This window comes from Mycteria americana, chromosome 6 (assembly GCF_035582795.1).
Source record: "Mycteria americana isolate JAX WOST 10 ecotype Jacksonville Zoo and Gardens chromosome 6, USCA_MyAme_1.0, whole genome shotgun sequence".
NCBI lineage: Eukaryota > Metazoa > Chordata > Aves > Ciconiiformes > Ciconiidae > Mycteria > Mycteria americana.
The window spans coordinates 51,611,363-51,636,516 of NC_134370.1; the positions used below are offsets into that span (position 1 = coordinate 51,611,363).

A 25,154-nucleotide genomic window follows, 5' to 3' on the forward strand; every position below is an offset into this window, starting at 1 on the left:
GTTTTGCAAGGTATCTTTTTTGTTTCACAGGGAAAGGTGTAAGAAAAAGCATCTGAAATTTCTGGAGCTTTTCTTCTATGTAGAAAACACAACTTCTCTCCATTGTGACACTGATTCTTTACTGAGGACTATTGTGAGGTCTCCCTTGCACAAATTGGAAGATTTCTTTGCGGGATGCTACGCAGACTTTTTTCCTCTTCTTCCAGTATTTTCAGTATCTAGTATTTCTTCATGAAAGCTGAGTGATTTTAGTAAATAGAAAAGGTGTGAGGATTTAGAACTATCATCTTAGTTTGTTCTGTTTTGTCCTACTCGCATAACTGGCTGTGGCATTCATTTAGATCTTTCTTTCACTTCTGTCCAACATCCTAATGGCACTATTTCCAGTTTTCCTTACCTTCACTGTACTTCAGTACTCAGAACCACAGAGTGTAGAGCAGAGTGCCATTGCCTTGATTGAGGAGCTAGAAACTAGTAATTCAAATCTATTTCTGAAGTCACTGTGCCTGTAGATGGGTATGTGCTTATTGTCTTCACATCCCTCAACTGATCAAGCCTGGCCACTCTTCAGTGCAGTAAAATACACTGTTTCTCAGTAAAAATTAGGAAAGCTGTTGTTGTGGGATGCTACTGCCTGACGAAAGCTGTGCTACCAAACAGTATGGCACAGCTGCCGGCTTTCTGCCTTGGGTGTTCTTTAATGTGAAAAGTCCTGGCTTCACATCTGCAGCACAGTCCAATTCAGTGTTGCACCCAGTATTGTAAGTATATGAGTAAGAACTCATTGCCAAAATCCATTGGAAATCATGGAGGAGGGAGGGAGGGAACAGAGACAGGGGATATGTTGGAAGTAGTTTGCCTTCCTGAAATCCAGAATTAAGTAGTTTTTACTGTCGTGCAAGAAAAGTGCAATTGATCTCAAATTATAGGATCAAGCTCAAATCAAAGTGATTGGAGACTGGGACATGTGGTACTGAGATATGTGAAACGTGCATCCTGCAAGAGAAGAATAAAATGCTGGTTTTTGAATACCTAAATTTTATATATTAAAAACTTAATTGCCCCTTTTAATTTTGCTACAGGGAACAGCAGAAGCCCATGAATTGATGGAAGGAAGTGCTGCAGATGTTTTTCATTCAAGAATCAATGGAGAAATAATGGAGCTTGTGTTGATAAAATATCAAGGCAAAGACTGGAATGGGCATCTTAAAATTCGTGATGGGATGCCTGAATTTTTTTCTGTGTGTTTCACATCCCATTCTGCGACAGTGATGACAGTGGATATTTACATACATACTAGGCGAATTGGAAGCCGTATGATCTTGTCTGTGTTCAGTCCTTACTGGATAATCAACAAGACTTCCCGTATTCTCCAGTATCGAGCTGAAGACACTCATGTGAAGCATCCAGCAGACTACAGAGATACTGTTTTGTTCTCCTTCAGAAAGAAAAATATTTTTAGTAAAAATAAGGTATGCTTATTTTAGGTGGTGGTTGTGGTGGTGGTGTTTTAAATTCCTGCTCTGAGGGTGAAAAAAGACATATGTTTTGTCTAAGGAATTTTTTTTGGTAGTATTTATAGGCTTTCATTTGGCTGCTGCTTTCTTCTTGTTAATTATACTTTTTGGACTAAGTAGAAGGGAAGGCAGGTAAACAAAAAGTCTGTTGCAACTCTTTCCATGTCTTGCACTGCATCCCATTGGCTAACTTTCATCCTGGCCAGAAGCTGGCTGATGGTATAGAGTGGTTTAGGTCCTGAAAAGTCAGTGGGTACCCTACCAGAAAACTGTTTCCTTGGTGAGAGGAATTTAATGTAGATATGTAAATTAAGAATGTGGACTCCCTTTATAGTCAAAAGGAAGGCTGCTCTGAACCTTCCTTTGGAGGCATTTTCCACTGAATAAAGAGGAATCACAGACTTGTGTTTTACTCAGCTAGGTACTTTGACATTTAAAATGCACAATGTAAATATTCTGTCCTATGTTAAACATATTTCTTTTGTTTTGATGTGATATTTGCATGAAGAGTCAAATGAAGAGTACTGTAGTAGAGGAATTTTTTCTGAAGTGGCCCTTCTTTCCTTCTTTTCCTTTTTCACGCAAAAATAGCTGAAGAAATGGTTGAAGAAACAGTTTTGACAAGGTGTTCTTTTGATTATTTCCTCCCCCCTCTTCACATTTGTGAAGCACCATAAAATGGTAGCTTTTTTTTCCCATCTATGTGTGTGATGTCATGAACATGAGAGTCAATGAGGACTCCTCTATTTTTCTACCTTTTACTGTGACATCATTCCCAGAACTCAGGCACAGACTAATAAATCAGAATATGAATAGTGATACTACATGCTTAAGCTTATCTTAACTTACAGAAGATTTTAAAAGCACTTCAGTGTTGTCTTTATGCTGCTACATGTGATATAATTGCACTCCACAATGCATGAACTATAAAATGAAAATTAATTTACTGAAGTACTTTCCATGTTGTTGTTCTTTGTGTCTAGATCCAGTTATGTATTTCAACTAGCGCTTGGTCCAGTAGCTTTTCCCTTGATACTGTAGGAAGCTATGGATGTGTCAGGTGTTCAGCTAATAACATGGACTATCTGGTAAGATAGGTTTCTGTGTTGTGGAAGTCTCCTGATGTTCTTTTGGCTTGACTTCTTTTTCTATTAAGGCCTTTGTTTCACTACTTACACTGCTTTTAAATCATGGAAATATTTAACATCTAAGGTAATAATTTTTATGCCCCAGCTATTCAGGTCTGCACCTGGCAACAAGTAGTTTCACCAACAGAAGTTTCAGTGTAATTCATAAACGTGGTTTATGTAACAACTGTGTAGTACTAGACTGTTGGAAAATATAATGGTGAACTTGCATAGTGGAGATAAGGGTTCACATTCAAAATTCATGATTGTTTGCAAGTGTTTAGATCTTCACTCAGCAACCTTGTCTAAGACTACATTTCCACAACTAAGCAGAATAAAGAACATAATTTATCATAATCTGCAGATATGTGGGGAGTTGTGTTTTCATATACTCTTTAACTGATCTCTGACATGATCATTTTAAGTTGTCTTGATTTACTGTAGAGGGATTCCTGTTGGATTTTCCCCACAAATGCTACAGCTAAAACTGTCTCTTTACCATTGTGTTAATTGTGTTGCGTAGTTCACTGATTTTACTGCATGCTGGTTGGTTCTTTTATTACAGGTGTTCAGAACAGGAATGTTGTGTGCCAGCCATTGTAATTACAGTAATGTTGGCTTTTCTTTTTTTCCATCCTGACTTTTCTCTTAAGCTTATTGTTGATTGTTTTCTCAAATTGTCCTTGTTCGACAGGTTGGAGTTAGCATCAAAATGAGCAGTTTTAACCTTACCAGGATAGTTACCTTCACTCCATTCTACACAATAGCAAACAAATCGTCTCTGGAACTAGAAGTTGGAGAAATTGGTCCTAATGGCTCTTTTCCAACTAATAAATGGAATTATATCTCGACTTCAGAGGTAATGTTTCAGTTTTTTCCTTTGGATGTTATTGTAGACAAACAACTGGTCTCTAGCTGTCACTTCAGGAAAAAGCAGTTCTTTTATAGAAGCTCTGTCACTTCTGACGGCATGACGTGGATACTTCACATCTCAGGGCAACTTGAACAGGACAGGTTGCATATGTTGATAAATTAATCAAGTAATTCAGTTTAGATAATTTACTAAATGTGGATGAGATGTTCATCAGTAGATACTGGGGTAGGAACTAAGGCATTTGAAATAGTTTTAGTCACACAAGACTGTTTTACTGCTGGCTTACTATATTGAACATATATGAACTGTTAGTCATGCATATTTCTTGTTTTACAGTGTCTTCCATTTTGGCCTGAAAACTCATCTGGTGAACTTTGTGTAAGAGTAGTTGGCTATGAAAGCTCATCCAAACCATTCCTGTTTAAAGCCCAGGATAATGGTACTCTGCTGAGGCTGGAAGAATTGGTGAGACTGACTTTGTGTGGTCTGTTCTTAATATTCCATTTTAACCTTATGGTATTGAACTTAGGAAAGCTTGACTCCCCAAGATCATCAAGATTGAAACCTTGTGTCTTAAGGTGTTGGTGCACTGCACTTCAGTTCTGTTGCATAAAAAAGGTTGTGAGTGAATCAAGTTTGCAATGTTGTTAATGTTTTCATAGCTGTGTGAAGTGGTCAGGTTGATTTAGTTTTGACAAGCTTATAGGAAGCTGAACAGCTCTTTTGCTATTAAATTAAAAATGGTATACTACACATCTAACATCTGTTCTTTTGCAGAGGGTATTTCTTAGGTGCCTTCAGTTTGTTTAAATAGTTATCCTAAAATACATTCTATTTTTTTGTTTTCTTGATAAGCTAATACATGCTGGAGACACACAGTTCATGGCTAAAATAATTTATGATTCAATAAGTAGAATCTTAATTATTTCAGAACTCACCCCAGCCTAGCACTAGGGAATGTGTATATAAATGTAGCATGTTCAGACAAGTCTTCGGAGATAATGCTCATCATAATGAGCTGAAAGACAAGTGACTGTGAGGATAATCTAGCTCCAAGTTTGCTGAAGCAGTTTGAAAAAATGTTTTTGGAACAAGATGTCATCAGTGATCTGGTGTTCTGTTGAGGCATTTAATTAGAATAGTGGGTTTTTTTTTTTCACTGTCCTAAAATAGTAGATGGCTCAGGTTTGCAAGAGAATCTTTTGTAGTCCCATATGTAGTGAGGTTTTACTACTGCTGTGTATAGAGTGTTAAACATAATTTCTCGCATCTCTCTGATGTGAACTGGAGAATCTGTAAGATCATCTTTTTCAAAGGTAGATGTGTCCCCTCCTACTTCTCCTCCAGACCTTACAACATAGCAAAACCATCAATTTATCTTGCTAGACAAGCATTCCAGAAAGCTATCTGAAGAAACCATCCAAAAGGGAAAGCATGAGGAACCTCCTTTGTATAAGCAAACGAGAAAAACTATGCTGTACCTATCTCAGAAATATCTTGCAAATATATTGGAAGAAAGCAGGATCTTGAAAGCCATTAGAAGAAAGACTTATGATGATTTGTTCAGAGGTTTAATCAACAGAACTTTTCTGCTCAGTGATCAGTTTGTTAATACGCTATTGCTGTATTTGTCATATCTGTAAAACCTTTAGTACATTTGTCTAGAGTAGCCTTTCAGATTTTTAAGGAGTATGTGGGAAATCGCAGTTTTTAAATATAACTTCAACAGTTAGTTAGGTAGTTTACAGTTTTGTAACAGAAAGTGAAGGGAATGCTTGCCTATGCTTTATACTGAACTTAGCTAAATAAAGTAATGCTTAAAAATGTTATAATTTGAAGATAATTTTTCATTTAAGTTAAATCAACAAATAGTTTGTGGATGCTACTGATGTCTGTCTTAAGCCAGTGACCAATGTGTTTGAGCTTACTGTTACTAGATAATGTAGAGTACATCTCCTTTTTTCATTTGTAAGAGGCCAGTGGAAGACTGATCTAAAAATAAGAGTTTAGTCTGTTCTAAATTGAATTTATGCATAGAACAAATATTGAACTTTCTGTCTAACTTTCTCTCCAGAATGGGGGCTTACTGGTAGATGTGAATGTTTCTGAGCATTCTACTCTCATAAGCTTCTCGGATTACCATGAGGGAGCTGCTCCAGCTCTTATTGTTAACCATACTTCATGGGACTCTCTCAGGTATAAACAGAGGTATGTGAAAGAAACAATTCACCATTGGTTGTTTAACCAGGGAGTATCCTTTGTGAAGAAAGTAGTTCTCTTTTACCATTATGGTACCTGGAAAAATAGAAAAAAAACCTTTTCTTTATCATATTCTTTTAATTATTTTAAATATTCTTTTAAATATTTTGTCTACTTTTAAGCAGTCTTCATAGTTTGAGAAAATGGAGAGAACAATGTGGGAGTATAGATTTTAGTTCACCAAGAGCCTAGCTACAGCTGGACTTGTTTGGAGTGAATAGCCTAGGCCCTTCATGCCTCAGCCCAGGAGGCTGGAGAGGTGGAGTATATAGCAGCGTGATCTGCTTGCACCACTTCAATCAGTGGTCTTAACCAGTGAATGCTGTCATTTTACTCCTTTTCTTTTTACCTGCAGTGGATTACAGGAGGAAATGGAATTGAAACCAAAGCAAGTATGCCTGTTTGCTTGGACAGATCCAACTAAAACAAGAAAATTGACTTGGGGCTACTCCCAAAATTTTGGTGAACATGACCTACTTAAGGTAAATTTCAGAAGGGGAGAAGTAAATGCTGAACCAATCTAGACTATAACAAGATTAAAATTATCTGGGAGAAAGCATCTTCAGTAACTTTGCATCTGTCTTGTCCTGTAAGAGACTTCTGAGCCTACCCTTGAGTAGCAAGATTTTAGATGTTTGTATTAATATAATTGGAGGATTGGACGCAAACTCCAACCTGCATTTTCTCCATGGTTTTCCTGGGTATGAAAGAAGAAGGATAAAGTGTATGAGCTGTGGATGTATCTAATAGTACAGAGGATGAATAATTCACCAATTTTCTAGCAGTGCTGCATTCAGCTAAGTATCTCCCTAAAGATGGAGAAAACCCCTTACTGTTGTGACTCTCGCTTCCTATGGGAAATGCTTGCACGGAGCAGAAAATTCTGAGTTGCTCACTAAGAGCTATTTCGGTGTTTGTAACTCATGCAATATTAAAATAGGAAAACGTGTGAAGTGGGGGCAAAATAACAATGATCAAGATGGAAAATGAGTGGGGGAAAGAGGGAAACTATAAGTAGAAGCAGAGGTAAATCTAGGATAAGACAGCAAGTATTTTGTTAAAGAATGGGGAAGTAAGCATTGGTGGAGGAAGATTTTTCTCACTTAACTGGAATGTAGGCTAAATATGTTTTACTTGACTGTCACTATTAGCCTTCTTACACCTTTTACTAAACTCTGAATTCTTCAGTGGTGGCTTGGTTTTTCTGTTGACTATGCACAGAGTTAAGGTATAAGAAAACTGAAAAATATTAGTAGCTAAAAGTAGGGACAGGAAAGCAAATTTGTGTTTCAGTTATATTGGGAATGGATTTAGTTTCTCACAGCTGAACTCTTAACAGTTAACCAATTACAGTGTGCTTTACTGTATAAGCGCTTTCTTGGGTCAAATTTTTTACATTTAAAAACATTTTCAGTTTGAAACCGATTTCCTTAGTATGTAATTATGGTTACATTCACTATTATTTTGGGCTTTTGAGAAAAAGGCTTTAACTATATCAGTTTTGCCTCACAAATTAACAAATAAGGAATATCTGCATTTGAAGTGCAGAGATCTTAATCATTGTCTGGTTTTACTGTTTTGTGGTATATGATATAATGCCTTCTTCTCCCATCACCTATGATTCGAAGTCTTTTTCTTTTGCTGTGAAGGTCTTTGTTTCCTAATAATTTCCGATATTATTCTCACCCACAAATATTGCTGGAATGCCTACTTTTCAAAAAGAAAAAAGAAAAAAAAAAAAACCAAAACCCCAACCTCCAGCTTCTTTCCAGTGTTGGGATACAAGATGCCACCAAATCAGTATGATGCAGTAAACTGAACAAACAAGAAAAATACTGAGTTCTGGTTTGTGTGTGTGCCAGTAAACTTGCTTGTTTATAAACATAGTGCAACATCATGGATTTACTCCTGTAATGTACTTATTGCATACGTTTATTTTTTTCCCAATACAGGATGAATGTGGCCAATTCCCTTACAATGCAAATACTCAAATACACTGGGTGTCTTTCCTGGATGGGCGCCAACGAGTGCTACTTTTCACAGATGATGTTGCATTAGTTTCTAAAGCACGACAAGCAGAGGAGCTGGAGCAACCTGATCAAGAAATAAACTTGTCAATCCATAGTCTTGGACTTTCTCTTGTTAACAACGAAAATAAGAAAGAAATCTCTTATATAGGAATTACTAGGTACTGCACATGGAAGCCTAAATAGTCCTTTGAATAATCATAATTTGACAGCATATTGTAATTTTAGCAATACAGTTCAGTTGAAGGAGACGTCTTTCAAATGAAATTAATATAAGTGAAAGCTCTAAGTAAAATTAAGTTCTGCCTTTATTCCTATTGTGCAATTTGAATAAATAGGATTTAACTGCCTCCTTTCTTAGCTTCTACTGAAAAAAAAAAAGTAAATAATAGGTTTTTTTGAGCCTGAGAAATTAGGATAATATCTTTTCACATGGTTTGCATGCATAAGAAAGGTTTAAGTGCTTTTAAATTGTTAACCTTGTTATTTGTCTTGCAGTTCTGGTGTTGTTTGGGAACTGAAACCGAGGCAAAAATGGAAACCATTTAATCAAAAACAAATAAACCTGTTGGAACAAGCCTATCAAAAGTATCTTTGTAAGAGTGCTTTCCAAGCTCCAGGTTGGCATAAACTAGACAGCAGTACTGAGGTATGTTTTGAGGTTTCGGTGTTTAAGTGATTGCAGAACGTGTGCGACAGTTAAAACAGACTTCTGTTTTGCTAAGTAAGGATAGATTCTGTGTTAAGAGAAACACAAACAAAAAGCAAGCTTTTTTTTTTTAATAGTTTCACATTGTATACAGTAGAATATTTTTGTATTGAGGTAATACTGAGGCAGTATTGAGGTATTTTCCAGACTTGTATTATGAAGTAAGAATCTCAAAGAATTTTGCTTTTGTGTGGTAGAAAAGATTGCTTGGTATCTGCATGTTGGTTATGAACCTATATTCTCGTTGATGTAACTTAAATACTTTGCAGAAATCTTGTTTTTAGCTTCTTAGTAAGCTGCAGTTCCCATGACTTGATATGATAAAGGAGCCTATAGCATTCAAAGACTCTGGAAATTAACTTACTTACCTGAGCTTTTTCAGACATTAATTATACATACCTGTATTCCATGCATAAATTTAATGTGTTGACATGGCTAAGTAAAATACAGGCATTTTATAGTACCGTAATCAGGCTTGTTTTCTATGTCATCCTTTCATTTGAAAAACATATATACCCTCAGCTGTATGAATACTTAGGTTTCGTGCATTGCAGTAATGCATTTAAAGTACGTGGTATCAAAAACTTGTATCTGTGAGTTGTTACATTTGACTCAGAATAAAGGAGAGCCTTTTCATTTTGCTTCTCATAAGTTAAATGTTTCAGGATCAGGGTAAAAGCATCACCTGGGAAAGTAGTCAGCTGCATATAACTATCTTTAATTATGCCAGTGTAATATATAACTCATGAAGAAATAGTTACTAAGATGGCGCAGAGGTTCCCGCTTGGGGCAACTGAAGTTGCAATGTAATGTGCTTGTCAGGCTAACTTGTGGTTTTTGTTACTTTGCATGCAGATAATTGGATTGAGTAATTCAGTAGCCATGTGATCATGAAATAAGGAAAAATGCATTGTTTATTCGCTAGTCTGCTTACTAGCAGACTGCTTAACTCTAATTAAACTGTATGTTGGCTCTGCTTTTGTATATTTCCAGGTGAATTTTAGTAAGGTCCCAATGGAAATGCGTCTCCCAGTCAGATGCAGCATACGACGCAACTTCCTGTCAGGAATTCAGGTTGAATTCAAACAGTCACCTCACCAAAGAAGCTTGCGGGCTCAATTGTATTGGCTGCAGGTACCATCTTTCATCATATTCTATAAACTAAACAGACACTTTAAGGCTTTTATTTTATTCATTTATATGAAGAAGTATCTCCAAATCTTACAGATGTGGTGCTGCTCTGCTCACTACGTCAGAGTAGCAGAAGTGCTATGAATGCTCCATTGATGGGAAAAGTATTGCAGAACTGCCATCCTAGGATTTTGCAAGTAATATGGAAAAAATTCCACAAAATTGTGCGTTAATATAAAGCAGGGTGCTATGATGAAAAGTTTATTTCTGAAGAGAGGTGTTTTGGTGTTTTAAAACAAACAAAAACCTCAACCTTTTTCAAAATTTGTTTACCGTAGTTTGTATATAGTCAGCTAACATATTATTCTAGAAGGTGTATCTAGAGGTTCAGAGATCTTTAGTACAAAAACTACCTGTCTAATGGAAAGTAGGTAACAGACATATAAATACTCAAAAATAGTATGCAATAATACATCTGCATGTAAGCTTAACAGTGAATTAATGTGCAACACTTGCACTTGATTAGCTTACTCCAGTCAGTACTAATAGTGTTGCTAAACTATCCAATAGAGTGCTTGAGCAGGTACTAGTGAGAAGTGTTTCATACTAGGGGAAAATAATGGTGAGAAATCATAATCATCATTGTCATCTTCGTCCCCATTTGCTGCACTTCAGAGTCCCCCAGGGGAGAGCGCTCATTGAGGACCCTGTTTATGCTTTTCCTGACCAGCTGGTGGGGAAGAGTTTCCTCTTTCCTTTTATCTTTGGCATTTTGTTTTTATTTTTGCCTGAAGGTAGTTTTCACTATCACAGTCAATGTATGCCATCAGCTGTAGACCTTCTAAATGAATCTTTGTGAGTGTGAACCTGTGTAAGCATCCTTTGTGCAACACTTCCAACCATCTGACCTTTTATAACTAAATAGGTAACATTCCAAAATAATATCAGAGTAATCTTCTTCCTCTTTTCTCCGTCCCCCAAAATAAGAATTATGTTCTTGAACACAATCTATAAAAAAGTTTCTCAAGCTTTCTAAAATGGAAATGGTCTTTGATTATTGTGTCATTAAAATATTCCTGTAATTATGCAATAATTTTTAGGTTGATAATCAATTACCAGGATCGATGTTTCCTGTTGTATTTCACCCTGTAGCCCCTCCCAAATCGATTGCTTTGGATTCAGGTAAGAGAAAGCCTTTAGTAGTATCAGATTTATTCAGCCTTGAAAGTAGTAACTTGGCAATTTATTTTTTACTTATACTTAGATTTTTTTTTTTCTTCCTGTTTAGAACCAAAACCCTTCATTGATATCAGCGTCATCACTAGATTCAATGAATACAGCAAAGTACTGCAATTCAAGTGAGTTTAACAGTCTGTTGTAATACAATTTTAGAGTTTTAACGCATTTTAGAAGTCAACCTTGTTTGAAAGTTCACATTCTCCTCTCCAAACAACTCTTGACTTTGGATTGAGTTTTTAAACATCTCCAGTGAAAAAACATAATTCTAAAAGAAACTCACTTTTAGAAAGTAAGGACTGACCATGTGAAGGGACTGTTATGCAAATTCCTTAGTAATCAGAATTATTTCCCTCTTGTACTACAATGTCAGAGTTGCATGTCTGCCTGTTTGCTGTACAGTGCTCGGTTCATTTGGTGCTCTAACAACAGACAGCTCATACAGTCTCTAATGTAGCCCAATACAGTGTGTTCTATTGTGAAATGTGTGTTCTTTAGTTAATATGTCTGTGTCTTGAGTTTTTGTACTAAAAATGAGACAAAAACTAATGCAAGTATCTAATGCAAGTGCCTGTACCCAACTAGTGTGGATATAATATTTGAGGATGGTGTATTTTAATAAAATAAATATTCAGTAATATGACTTGTGGAGAGAGGCACTTGGATAAGAGAAAGAAATATGTTGTTTAGGTGATGTTATCCATGGAGCACACGGAACCATAATGTATGAATATAAGAAGTATTTGGTGATGGTTAATATTTTTAGGTAAATTTTGGAAGTGTTAAGATATGAATAATCTACAGTAAAGTAATGTAGAGCTTTGTGAGGCTGGTTAGCCCTTCTAACTATAAATAGACAATTGATATTGTAGGTTGTAAGTCTTAATATGCCACATTGCATAAGAAAACTTCAATTATGTAGGGTGAGCATGTGATATTTAAGTTAAACTTCTACAAGTATACACTGTTTGTTTTTTCCCTTTTTAGATACTTCATGGTTCTTATCCAGGAAATGGCACTGAAAATTGATCAAGGATTTTTAGGAGCACTTAGTGAACTTTTCACTCCATCTACAGACCCAGAAGCTGAAAGACAAAGGGTAACATATGAGAGAAACTGATTTTTGCCAGAACAGGGCCTTTATGGTAACAGTGTTGCGATTTTTCTGAATATTTCAGTTTAAATGAGTGAATATTGCATGTGACAACAGTGAATAAAAGGACATGGTAAGATAATTTTCAGTGAAGCATTGGGATTTCTGTTAAACCTTGGTTGTGAGCATTACTAATTGACAAGTTTGAGTAACTGATAACTTGGGTATGTGTAACTTTTCTGCTCTCTTAATGTTTCATTAATTGATGACACAGTTGGGTCAACTACGGCTACAAAGTGTTAAGGGTGGTAGATGAAATAAGGTTAGCATTTATAGAGTAGGCTTCTAATTGTTAGTCTATAGTGTCTTTTTTAGAGAGCAGAAGGAACAGATTTTCATTGCTCTAGGTCTTATATAGGTGGATAGTATTCAGAAAGGTCACATTTGGTTCTAGTGTGAGTAGGAGAGTCATTCTTACAAGTTTCTTTTTCTTAGAAATGATATCTTCAGATGTACTGTATAAAAATTCCAATTTTGTGAGGAAAAACAAAAACACAAAGAACCTCAGGAAGTTAGTTAATACTAATATTTCTAAATTAATTTAGAAGTGATACCTTAAGTGATTGAGGAATTTAAGGGAATATTAAGGGATATAGCATAAATTGGAAAAGTCACCCAGAAATTGTTGTGATGGTTTTTTGTGTGGTGGTGTTTTTTGTTTGTTTGTTTGTGGTTGCTTTTTTTTTGTGGTGGTGGTGTTGTTTTGGTTTTGTTTTGGTTTTAAAATCCTGGATTAAAGGAAAGTATTAGTACAGTTATAATCTGGTATACAAAAATAATTAGTCTATTTTCAGTTTTGGAGGTGTTGGCTATTTAACTAGTTAGTTAACTGTTTTATTACATTTGGCTATGATTATTATTTTTGCTGTTTATATTAATGTATGTATATTTTTACATACATTTATACATAATGTTATTGTATTGCATATATATATAATTATGCTGCTTTATAGGTTGATGAGATAAACTTCTGTTCTATTTTTTCTTCTTTTTTTTAAATAAAACCAGTGTAAATTAATTCAGCAAGATGTAGATGCACTTAACACTGAGCTAATGGAGTCTTCCCTAACAGACCTGTCAATGCTCAGCTTCTTTGAGCATTTCCATATTTCTCCAATTAAGGTATGTAATAGAGATAGTTTTGGATAATAAAACACTTGATATCAATGATCTCTTAATTCCTTATAGTAAATACATCCTCAGATCAACCTTTGGGGTAATTAAGGTCTTCATGCTGTCTTCCTAATGGCGGTTTTTTAATGTTCTCTAGAACTTAATACTTTGTTGGAAAACTTTCTTAGTTGCCCATGAGTACAAACAGACCCTTAACCATTGCTAAGTAGGAAGAGTCAATGGGTATAATAATGAGGAAAGCTAGATAAAATGCTGGCCTGAAGGTATCCGAGTAATGTATGATAAGTTGTAGTAAAATACACTTTCATGGGCTTGTCTTCATGTCTCTCTTGAACCAGTTAGATTTTTCGGAGCAAGCGAAGAAAGATCATCAGTAATTATACATTATTCTGAATCTACAGAATGCTCCCCTAAGGCCATCAGATTGAATAAGAACTTAGAGGAAAAAAAAATTACTTTCTTTTTCTTTTGACTGAATGTATAAAAGACAGACATAAACCCCAATACAGGTGATTAAATTCTGGCACTTTTTTCAACTTTTACTTACTTCACTAGATATTTGTTAGGGTACACTTAGATTCTTGGATTTTTTTTTCTAATATGATTATGCTTATAAACTTGTAAGAATGTTGAGCCAGGGAAAACACTAGAGGGACAAGACATTATTGTAATATTTTAACATTATCCTCTAGCTAGTCTGGTTAAAATTGTTGGAGAAACAGTTATGATTTTAAGTCTCTTTTGCATCTTTATCTAAAATGTCTAGATATGCTGCATGTTAAGTACAGGAAGGGGCTTCTTTTTCTTTCCTGGTTTTTCCCCTTACTCCAATATTCTAAACCACTGGGTAGTGGGAAGACCGTGAAAATGGCTGTGTGGCCTTTTGAGGGGGAAAAAAAAAAAAAAGGAATCTTGAAAAAGTCAAATCATACAGGTTAACTGCCGTGCCCTCTTTTAAGGGGGTAGAAGGGAGCAATATTGATTATGGTGATAAACAAGGGAAAAGGAAAATAATTTTCTGTTGCCCTCTCCACCCTTAAGAGAAGTGTGTGGATTTCCTTTAAAAAAGGAGTCTTATTGACAGTAAACAATCCTATCTTACAGTGTTAAAGATGGTTCTCTGAAGTTCATGCATTTCCCCGAAAGGGTGACTAGTTGCAAAAATACACACGAGCTAGTTAGGTAAATCAGAATTTAAAATTTAACTTGTACTGGGAATTAAGCTCCACCTATTTAACAAGTTATTTCTCTCATTGTTTGCACAGAAGTTTACAGATGTAAACATAACAAAAGCTAAACTTCTAGGGCAATTTGACACTTCTCTGTATGGAAATATAAATAAATACTATTGTGAGTCCAAGCATGTTTGTTGAAATTGTACATTTCCTCAAAGTGAGTAAAAATGCACTTAGGACTCTTTCACCACGGGTTTGTTTACATGTGCACCACACGAGCTCGCTGGTGTGTGTCGTCTGTTTTACTAATTCTTTCCTGACAGTTGCATTTGAGCCTGTCTCTGGCTTCTGGTGGAGAAGCATCAGATAAGGGGGAAGAAATGATAGCCATCCATTCTCTGAATTTGCTGTTGAAAAGTATTGGAGCTACTCTAACAGACGTGGATGATCTTATTTTCAAGTAAGCTAATAAAGATTTTTCTTAATATTTTGAATAAAGCTACTATACATTTAATAATTGGGTCCATGGTAAACTTTGACTAGTATAAGTGAATACAGCCTTTGGGGAAAGGGGGGAATGGAGGGAAAAGATGGGGTTTGGGCTCCTTTTTAAGAGAATAGGGCTTCAGGATTATTTGAAGGAAAAAAGAGAACTCCTTAGAAGTAGGAAGAGTATCTGTAACTAACGTATGATTACTTGTCTTTCAGACTTGCTTTCTTTGAAATTAAGTATCAGTTCTACAAGAGAGACCAACTGATGAAGAGAGTTGTTAGACATTATAGTGAACAAGTAAGTTTACTTAGTCAAGCCTTTGTGTAAAATTTTGAGTAAGTGTCTTGCAGAATGCAGAAAATAGGAAAGGAAAGGTGAATACCTCTGAAAGCTCCTAATTTTTTATTTTATGGTAGTGAAGTAGGAGTCTGATGGCACATCACAAAAATGTAAATACAAAAGTGTCCTGAAAAGGTGTTTAAGAATTTAAAGTTATTGCTGCTGTTCTTTTGTTTATATTTTTCTTCACCAAAATATTCTAATAGTTATCTATACACATATTGCACCTTTTGCCTAAGCCTGTCTTCATTCTAGTAGGACTACTTAGTTGAGTGCTCTAACAGCTTGCTTAGGTAGTAAATTAAAAAATTTACCTACCTTGGGTTCTAATGTGGAACTATGTTTAACAACAGCTAATAACACTGCTCTTGTCGTCGTCCCCCCCCCCCGCCCCCCTTTAGCTCCTGAAGCAGATGTATGTTCTTGTACTTGGGTTAGATGTTCTTGGAAATCCATTTGGCTTAATCAGAGGCTTGTCTGAGGGAGTTGAAGCTTTCTTCTATGAGCCGTTCCAGGTATGACTTCCTGATTGTTCAACTGCGTATGAGTAGTAGGCTGATTGAATATACTGGTAGGGTTGTAGTTTTGTTGTCACTGTACTCTACACCCTGAACAGTTAAGAAAATAGTAAATTTTTGTGTTAACTTTAAGAAATAACATATTGAAATGGCCTTACCTTCATCAGTGTAAAGGAATTGCTAGTTTTCTTGGAACAGATGCATAAATGTATGGTTTTCTGCTATTCATAATAAGCTTCATTTTTAGGGTGCTGTTCAGGGACCTGAAGAATTTGCTGAAGGCTTTGTAATTGGTGTTAAAAGTCTTCTTGGACACACAGTGGGTATGTATCATATTGTTACTATTTTGATAAATTAGGTTAACTCATAAATTTGCATTTAGATTTTTTTCTTCTTAATTTGAAGGGAAAGTTATATTTTTAAAATATCTACACGGTATTTTTTTTTTACCAGTATTTAAGTTTGTCAAATACTATTGCTAGTATTTGTGATACAGATCATTCATACCTAACTGACATGAGACCATCTAAATGTCTGTTTTGTAGACTGAGCAAGCAAACTGAGAAACATTGGGTGTATAACTGAACTTGTAGCACGCTGTGGATAAATAAGGAAAATAGTTCTAATGGTCCTAAAATGTCTGGAGGAGCCTGAGAAGTGTTCTTAGGACCAGCTACTGTTACAGTTAGCGTAGATTTTTATTTAGCTATGTGTTACAGTAATTAGAGAAAATATGATTCCATCCAATATGCTATATAACATGTACTGAAGTGATTTAAGAGTTGCCTTTTGCTGTATTTATGGATTTCAGGCCAGATTCTGGAGTCTTCTCATGGACAACAAGTGGTAGTCACTCTGTGAATTTGTAATATCTAAACTGAATATGAAGGGAAAGTGCTATGAACTTTGTGGCTTCTTGTGTGTTGTCTGCTGTTAAATTTTGAAAGAACAGTAACTTTTGCTTTCTGCTCTGTTCCATCAGGTGGTGCAGCAGGGGTGGTGTCTAGGATCACTGGTTCTGTTGGAAAAGGCTTGGCTGCTATTACTATGGATAAAGAATTTCAGCAGAAACGGAGAGAGGAAATGGGTCGGCAGCCAAAAGACTTTGGTGACAGCCTGGCCAAAGGAGGAAAAGGCTTGTTACGGGTACGAATTTGAAGCTGAGGGTATGATGTGCCAACTCTTAATCCATGCTTGAAAATTATGTGCGAGCAAGTTTGATAATGTCTTCTTTATCAGTTCATGAACTAAACAGAAGAGACAAACAGGCAGTCGGTTTATAGGAGACTCAGTATAGTGTATCAGCTTTAGTGTTTGTGGTTGTATTTTTGGCCAGCCTGAGGAATTGAAGGTAGGGTCTCAGAAAGGAAAAGTGTAGGAAGTAACACCAATTTCTCTTGTGAGTTATGTAAATAAACAAATAGGTACTCATGTTCAACAGTTGTATTACCTAATTAAAGTAACTGGGCCCTTACTTTACCTTGCAGTCAATTCTGTCATTAAAGTCAGTTGGCTGTGAATTGTGAGCTCTGGGCATGTGCTGCATAGTAGAAATGGCTTTCTGTATGCTGAGGTCTTATAAAAACTGCTAGGTTTCTTGACTTAAAAGAATGTGAACATAAAGCAAGTAAAATGTGTATAAAAGTAAGTACTACATTAGGTTGGAGAGATTTTTCTGAAATAGAAGCTGTGCAACCCCTGTATTTTTTTATAATCTAAAATCAGGAACCTGTTCTGTTTGCTGAAAGATCATGTCTATTTCTATTTAAAGTGTTAAGTATGAGACAAACCTCATGTAAACAATTACTGAGAGTTCGTATTGCCTGAATGCAGATTAAGTCTTCTAATAGATTCTATCACTTTCCATTCAAAATAAAAACAGTCAACTTATTTCTAAATAGTTATAAGTAATAAACATTGTGGAGTTGTTTCTGATTCTCTTTGCTGAAAATTTGGAAGTTACATCAGTGGATTTTTATTATTCTGCCTTAGTGTCATTAAACTTACTTGACCTTTAAAGTCTTCCAGAGAGTTATTTGATGTTAATTGATCTTGAATATCTCGTATCACTCATGACTGGGAATTGTGGTAGCTTCCTGTTAGTAGTGAAAGTGAAACAGCGACTTTCTTAATTATTACAAGACTGATTACTGTACAAAAGATTTGTTAGTCTTTCTTGCCAGCGTAAATGTTTCTTCAGGCATTTTAGGCAAAAAAACCCCAAAACCAAACCCTAAAAAATCAAAACCCTAGCCAAACAATGTTTCCAATATTGAACTTCATTATAAAGTTTTAAAATGAAAGATGAGAGAACTGGTTGCCCAGTTGGACCATAGCATTCCTGTTTCTAAGTAGGAACTTAATTATCTTCTTCATTTTAGGGTGTTGTCGGAGGTGTGACGGGCATAATCACTAAACCTGTAGAAGGTAAGCACTAAGGTTGCACTGCTGAAATGGTTTCCCAATACTTTACAGTTTATTTTGTAATTTTAAGAAATATCAATCTAAGTGTGGTGATGCGAAGACGTAGCAAGCTAAGACGTATATTTCTAATTCAAATGTGACCTTATACGATGGTTTACTCAAATATGTTTATAGCTGTTACTGGCTTACCGCCTTTTCAGCCTTTATATGAATTAAGGAATGGTGGTCGTCTTTGTGATGTATTTTGTTAGGCCTGCTGTAGTACCCAGTTTATTGTTTAAAGCCAGAATAAAGATAGTAAAAATAATAAATTAAAAAGCACCAATTGAAAATTTTTTGGGACTCCAAAGGCTGGAGAAATCTTAATAAGCAAATTTGATTTTATGCCTGAGATCAGTATTTGTTTTTGTGAAGACTGTTGCTTTATCGGTATGATAGATGATGGAAAAAATGCAAGATAAAATGCTGCTTATTAAAATTAATGTCAAAGTGATTTAAATGTTGGAAGTTAAATGTTATTTTGTTGTATTTTATAGATTATTGGCAGATACTTTGAGGTGTAGTCCTTCTTTCATTGGTGGATGAACACACATGCTTTCTAAACCCTGTCTTGGCTCTGCCATAGTTATGTATCACCAGAAACATGACATTTTGAGATAGAAATAGTTAACTTCCATTATACTTGTGGATCTTAGAGTCTTCAGATTATTTTGTTATTACTTTCAACCTATAAAAACTGATATATTGGCCTACAGTCCAGACTGAAAGTGTGAGAAGGAGAATCTAGTTAACACCTCAGTTATGCTGACTTTGGAGGCTGGTACGTGAACAGCAACATGCCTGAACAGACAAGGAAGCAATGTGTGACTTTTCCGAGAGAACTTTTTTGTACGTAATCAATTGCTGTGGGCTGTTTGCAATACAAAACAGTTCTAGTGCAGCCTGGAGCAGTAATGGTTTAATTCTGTGGTTAGCGTCTTCAAGTAGGTCATTAAAACTATTTCTTTTTCTGTTCCCTTTCTTTTAAAGGGGCTAAAAAAGAAGGTGCAGCTGGATTCTTTAAAGGAATTGGAAAGGGGCTTGTAGGAGTGGTAGCCCGCCCAACAGGTGGCATTGTAGATATGGCAAGCAGTACCTTCCAGGGAATTCAAAGGTAAAATGTCAAGAGGAAGTTTTGAAGTACTCTCCATATGTTGGATACCAGGTGGTAAAGTGGTCCAGTAGTGACACACAATTATTTGTGTTAAATACAATAAGCAGTAGGATATATGGGCTTGAGAGATGTCTAGTAGCCTGTAATGAATGTATTTTATGATGATCTCTGGAAACTGCTGCTTCAGAATACATCTTGCAGTGTTTTAGTTCAGGTAGATGATAACCAGTCCATTTTCTCCTTTCACTCCCTGATCAGAAAGTAATTAAAGATCACGTGTAAATTTTACTTTTGAGGTAGGTTTGTATACTGCTGAATGCAAATATCTAAATGTCATTTAAACTTACTGTAAAAAATAGACCATTGAAATTTTTGGAGAAAAACTTGCCAGTTTGAAATTAGGTTAGCAGTGCACATCAGGGGGTTCTTGTGTTTTAAGAGGACCTTTAGAAAGTGTGTTATTAAACATGAGAACCCTTGGTAAATTATCCACGGTTGGGAGTAAACTTCTCCAAGTTATTCTGTAGCTGTCTAATTGGCTAATGTTACTTTGGATTTACTACTAACAGTGTGTCTTTACTATTTACACCTGTAGGGTATACAGGAAATGTAAGTGGGATATGTGGCAAGTGAATGGGTGACTTTTTAAAGGTATATTGGTGAAAGTCACAATTGTAGTAAGCTTACCAGAATACTGTTCCACTGTCTATGGCAGGGTGGCAGAATCAACTGAAGAAGTATCTAATCTCCGTCCTCCACGTTTCATTCATGAAGATGGCATCATCCGGCCATATGATAGGGTGGAAGCTGAGGGTTATGATTTATTTGAGGTATGACTTGCATTGTAAATACAGTTAAAATTCTCTAACCTATAGGGTTTCATAAAGGATTATGTTACAAAAAAAGCTGCCAGGGATCTGTGGCAGTCATTATCTCTAGTAAAAATTTGCCCTACTCTATTTCATAAGGCAAGCCTGTATAGTAGAGTGCTTGTAGTAAGTGCTTGTAGTAAGCTGAATGCGACAAGAAAACTGCAACATTGCCGTTAAATGATCTTCTGCACGTTATGTTCTGTAATTGCTTATCTCGTGCTCTGGAAGGAGGTAGTAGGATTAAGATTTGAATATGTGGAAACAAGAAAAACATTTTGATACTCAGTTCTAAAGTTTTGCTTAAGAACAAAGCTGAGGCTGGTTTACAAACTAACTTACTTTTATATGGATGAATAGAGCTTGAATTGCTTGGCATGTAATACAACTACTGAAATTCCTTTTTTTCTTTTCTTTTGTTTTTTTGGTGGTATCAGCAGTTGATACCACTGCATGGTAATTGCATGAAATCTCAAAATACTACCTTTTGGTATTTCCTTATGTTGTTCTTAATAGCAATAAATATGTCATAGCTACAGGTGTTGTGTGGACATTTAGCCTGCTTCTACATCTGGAAGTGGCTAACATATGGAGGATGAATTACAGTTGTTTTCAAGTCCTAGATAATTGGAATCCAGTTACTTTGTATTTCAGCCTTCACATTCTTAAAACTTACCTTAAAATGCTTATTTTGTTGCTAAAAAGTTAGAGTAAAATAACTGTCTACATTAACATTTTAAGACCAAAACTTGCATATTTGCTACTTCCTTCTACATGTTATTTTAATCCTTATTTCCTATTCTATTTGTAATGTTTCTCTTCTTTCTCTTTCTCTCCTGGCATACGCAGCAAGAACTGGAATGATGGAGTAAACATTTTCCGTATTTCTTCTCTATTTCTGTCACGGTCTTTTATCTGCCTTTAGTATTTACATTAAGGGCAGGATTGCACTTAACATGTCCTCTCCCCTTCATTCATATCTTTTCTGTGTAGCAGTTGAATAAAACAGTATTTCATGTTGTCCAGGCTAAGAAAACAAACAGACAAACTTGAATAACCATCTTCAGTAAGATTAGATGAGTGAGTAAGATGAGAGAGACAGCGAGGGTTTATTTCATGTATATTTATTTTTCTAAGGATGCTTAGCTCCTTGTGAATGGCAACAACAGAAAGCACATGGAAAAAAATCATGGTAGGGTAGATGCTGAGTTCATTCATTTATTAGCATTCTCTTAGAGCTAGGGTTGTGGATGAAGGGAGAAAGCAACATTGTGATACTTGTGCAAAATTTAAAATTGTGATATTGAATGGAATTTTCTTCTGTGCAAATGCTTATAATTTCATGGTACAGAAATACTGTTTCCATATAAATGCTAAGAAAACTTGTATTTGTGGCTTCTGTAATATGCCATAGGCCTGTCATTTATACATCTGATGAACCACTATCACTTCAAGTTACTACTACTACTACTACTTTATGAAATTTTATCAATTAAAAAATGTAGCCAGCTCAGTTGACTCTGGTTTCATTCACAGAATCTTCTGGGGCTTTGCTTTTCAACATATTTAAATGTTAACTTTCAGCTGGTAACATGAATTTACATATATATAAGAAAAAATAGATTTCAAAATTAAGCGATGCCATAAATTTAATTTCTAATACAACATCTCATAAATTAACAAGCTAAGCTTAAAAAGCTGTTGTTAGAGCAAATTGCCTATCATACATGAAAAAAAGTTGAGCAGAGACATCTCTGCTGCTAATGCCTTTTTAGAATTTAGTGGTCAATAGTCAGCTTATTTGATTTAAAATTGTTTAAAAAAAAAATTTAGTGAATTTTTATTTTAGCTAATTAAGTGAAATTAAGTCATTGTGATATACTAAGCAAACCAAATTTCTTCACGTAGTGAGATTTATTTTTATTTTTTGCACTATATTTTTTCCATCTATCAAAAAGGAAAAGGTAGCACAATTAACACTGAAAACTGGATATTATGCAGTTCCTGCACATCTAATATTAGTATTTTTCTTAGATCTAAATGGTGTGGATTGGAATTGTGTATTAACCAAGAATCAATCCTCTGTAAAGTTCACCAAATACATTGTCTTCCTTTCAGAAGTCAGTTAATTGAATACAGTTGTTTGTTTTTTAACTAACTGATTTTGATTATTACAGTAGAGGCTAGTGTTGGGAAGGTTTTGTTTTGTAATGTTAATTACAAGCAAGAGGGGGACAGCGTCTTTACGGGAAATAGGATATTTAAGAAGGAAGATGAGCCAGAAAGTCAGTTTTATATGCATTTACAAATTTAATTGCAAATAACTCAACTTATAGGTAGTGCTGTTTATTTTTGGATCCAGTTTTGACCCAACATTACAAGTAGTTTAACCAGAATCCCTACTCTCTCATCTATTTTAACTAACTTTAATGCATATGTCCCTTTAAAATAAATATACACTTATAAGGTTGAAACCTTGTAAGGCTACCTTAAGGAATGGATGCCTCAATACTATCCAGTGGTTGGACAAAAAAAATGTTTCACTTAAATACTCATTTGTATGTGAAATATAGACATTGGTAGACATTAGAGCTCAGCATAGGAGGAGCATATATGTAGGTCTTAAAAGCCAAGTTACTTTTTTCCACTAGGAAGTGTTTTTGTGCAGAATGAGAACAGTAGCCAGATGGAATAGATCAGGTCACTTGTGTAAACTTGTTTATGCAGTGCATTTTCCCAGAAGTGCTGGATCTAATGTATATGGGCTGTATAGGGATCTGCTCAGTCCATTCAAAACCTGGAAAGTCAGATCCGATGTCTTGCAGGCCATGTCTCTAGCTCATGCGGTGAGGCTTAGTGGTACAGAATGTGTTTTGTTAAACGTAAATGCACAGTATGTATAGCTGGAGAAATCAAAGAACAAATAGGGCAACTCTAGGAGAATTGTTTTCCAAGGAATAAGTTGTCATGAGTGTTAATCTTTGTATGAGGAGTGTTTGTAGCTGATGAGATTTGCTACAACAGCTAATGAATGCCTTTGGCTTTGTTAGTCTTTGCCTTTTAATACGCAGGTATTGTTGCCTGCTCTAGTGAGGAGACTGTCTTCTAACCCCAGCACTTAGGGTCTGACAGGATGCAATTCATACATTATTCAGTGTCAATGGCATTACTTCGTTTCATTTCCCTGTTAAAACATGGAGCTTTATAAAGAATGCAGAACATTTAATGAATAATTGAGACGTGGTGGTGAGACAGTGTGTGGCAGAGAGAATACTATGCTAGGTTTCCAGAAACTGCAGATTCTATTTCTGGTTGAGTCCTGTTCTGCTGCATAAATTTGCACTGGTTCTTTCATTTCCATGTAAATAAGAATGAGTTGAACTTCTTTAAAGTGCTCTAGTATTCTCATAAAAATAAAAGCTTTTGATAAAGGTGCTTGACTTCTTTAAGAGTGTGCAGATCATGGAGTAATTTGCATCAAGTGCAACCCTGTTTTTATGTAATGCCACCACTCTTGTGCTGATGTCTATCAGGTGTATTGAGAATAGCTCTGAGAAATTTTGCATCTCTTAGGCATAGAGCTCAGTGGGAACTCTTATTTTAGTAACATATTGCATGTAAAATCTAAAAATACTATCACGATTGTTTCTGAAGTTATGAGAAACAGGCTTTCTCTCCCAAGCTTTGAGTTTAAATAGAGGAACATGCTTATGAATAAATCTGTTTAAATATGTGGCACGTGTCACTTCTGCATATCCAACAAAAGGATTCAGAATATGGATTGCAGCCTTCAAATTGCAGTCTTACCTGGTGGTGGGTTTTGAATTTCTTTAATTTTTACTTGTTTTTAAAATAGCTATGGTTCAGGTATAAAATGTGAGTTCATATTTTTATTTTAGTCCTATGCTGCCATCTTTCTTCTGATGTTTTGAAGAGACTTTGAGATAAGCAGCCTTTCTGGCATTTTTCTTCCTTTCATGTACATTTTACAGTTTCAGAAATTTTTAGGATGGTCAGAAACTAATATTTTTTTATAGAAGATGTGGACCCTATATTTTTGGTTGCTGGAAAATGCTGAATTAAAATGCTTTTCAAAACGTCCTATCACTAGGGAGCAAATCCAGGAAAACACTATGCTGTTGATTTAAACTTGAATATTAATCTGCTTTTGAGCTTAAAGGATTTTTGATGTCAGTTGCAATGTATGATGATGCTTTAAGACATCTGTTGAACTTTTAAATATACGAAAATAAAATGCAAAATAAATAAATGTTGAAGCCTCTTTTAGTTGATTCTGAAGTAAGCTGAATTGACAAAAGATCTTTTCATTTTGGTTACTTAAACTATATAGAGTTCTTAGCCTGCGTGGTTGATCATAGACAGATAAATGTGGAGTCAAGTTTAGCTTCTGTTGTCATCTTACCAGTTTTATAGATCCAGCTATGGAAATACAGAAGGAAATATATCTTTACAAGGAATGACTAAAAACATACTGAATTTTTAGTCCTCCCTCCTTAATTTGCTCTCACTAGTTTGTCAGAAACAGCTTGAGAAATTTACTGTTATACAGACGCTGAATTTCACAGTAGCAACTGTAAAATGAATTGGAGGTCATGTTATTTTGCTGTAAAGAACATCAAACCAATTTTGGGGCATCCAGTTGCAGGCACTTGCTAAACATTGATCTGAAGTGCATGCATTCGGCATCCAGGCAGAGCATGTATGGCCTTCATTCTTCCTAATGTTTCCTCATGTTCCTACACAGGAGCTGCACATTTTCCATTAAAACAGATTGTATGATAAAAAAGGCGGTTGTATTGGCTTAGAGAGTACAAAGCTAACATGCATTGACATTATGCCTATATAACTGTCTTTGTTCATTTTTACTAATTAAACGTTATTTACAAGTGGAATGTGTATTTTGTAAAGACTTTTTGCACTGATTTAACGTTCTTTGTGGTAGAGGGTAGAGTAGATGTTTGAGATGCATGTACCATAGGCTAAATTTCAGCATCT

General features: G+C 35.4%; 1 protein-coding gene across 4 annotated transcripts in view; it reads left to right on the top strand.

Moving 5' to 3' along the window:
• Window positions 1-25,154, top strand: part of VPS13C (vacuolar protein sorting 13 homolog C) — a 257,639-nt gene that overhangs the window by 67,467 nt on the left and 165,018 nt on the right. For 3 of the 4 annotated variants that reach the window (XM_075505805.1, XM_075505806.1, XM_075505808.1), the window contains 21 exons: window positions 1,083-1,472; window positions 2,501-2,605; window positions 3,339-3,503; window positions 3,855-3,983; window positions 5,593-5,726; window positions 6,133-6,259; window positions 7,730-7,965; window positions 8,303-8,453; window positions 9,507-9,647; window positions 10,745-10,826; window positions 10,933-11,002; window positions 11,868-11,979; window positions 13,042-13,155; window positions 14,666-14,802; window positions 15,051-15,132; window positions 15,576-15,689; window positions 15,940-16,015; window positions 16,675-16,838; window positions 18,074-18,119; window positions 19,146-19,269; window positions 19,985-20,099. In XM_075505805.1, coding sequence (XP_075361920.1) covers window positions 1,083-1,472; window positions 2,501-2,605; window positions 3,339-3,503; window positions 3,855-3,983; window positions 5,593-5,726; window positions 6,133-6,259; window positions 7,730-7,965; window positions 8,303-8,453; window positions 9,507-9,647; window positions 10,745-10,826; window positions 10,933-11,002; window positions 11,868-11,979; window positions 13,042-13,155; window positions 14,666-14,802; window positions 15,051-15,132; window positions 15,576-15,689; window positions 15,940-16,015; window positions 16,675-16,838; window positions 18,074-18,119; window positions 19,146-19,269; window positions 19,985-20,099 — 2,814 coding nt within the window. Of the gene's footprint in view, window positions 1-1,082; window positions 1,473-2,500; window positions 2,606-3,338; window positions 3,504-3,854; window positions 3,984-5,592; window positions 5,727-6,132; window positions 6,260-7,729; window positions 7,966-8,302; window positions 8,454-9,506; window positions 9,648-10,744; window positions 10,827-10,932; window positions 11,003-11,867; window positions 11,980-13,041; window positions 13,156-14,665; window positions 14,803-15,050; window positions 15,133-15,575; window positions 15,690-15,939; window positions 16,016-16,674; window positions 16,839-18,073; window positions 18,120-19,145; window positions 19,270-19,984; window positions 20,114-25,154 lie in introns of all 4 variants that reach the window. The other variant, XM_075505807.1, reaches the window with a different exon arrangement.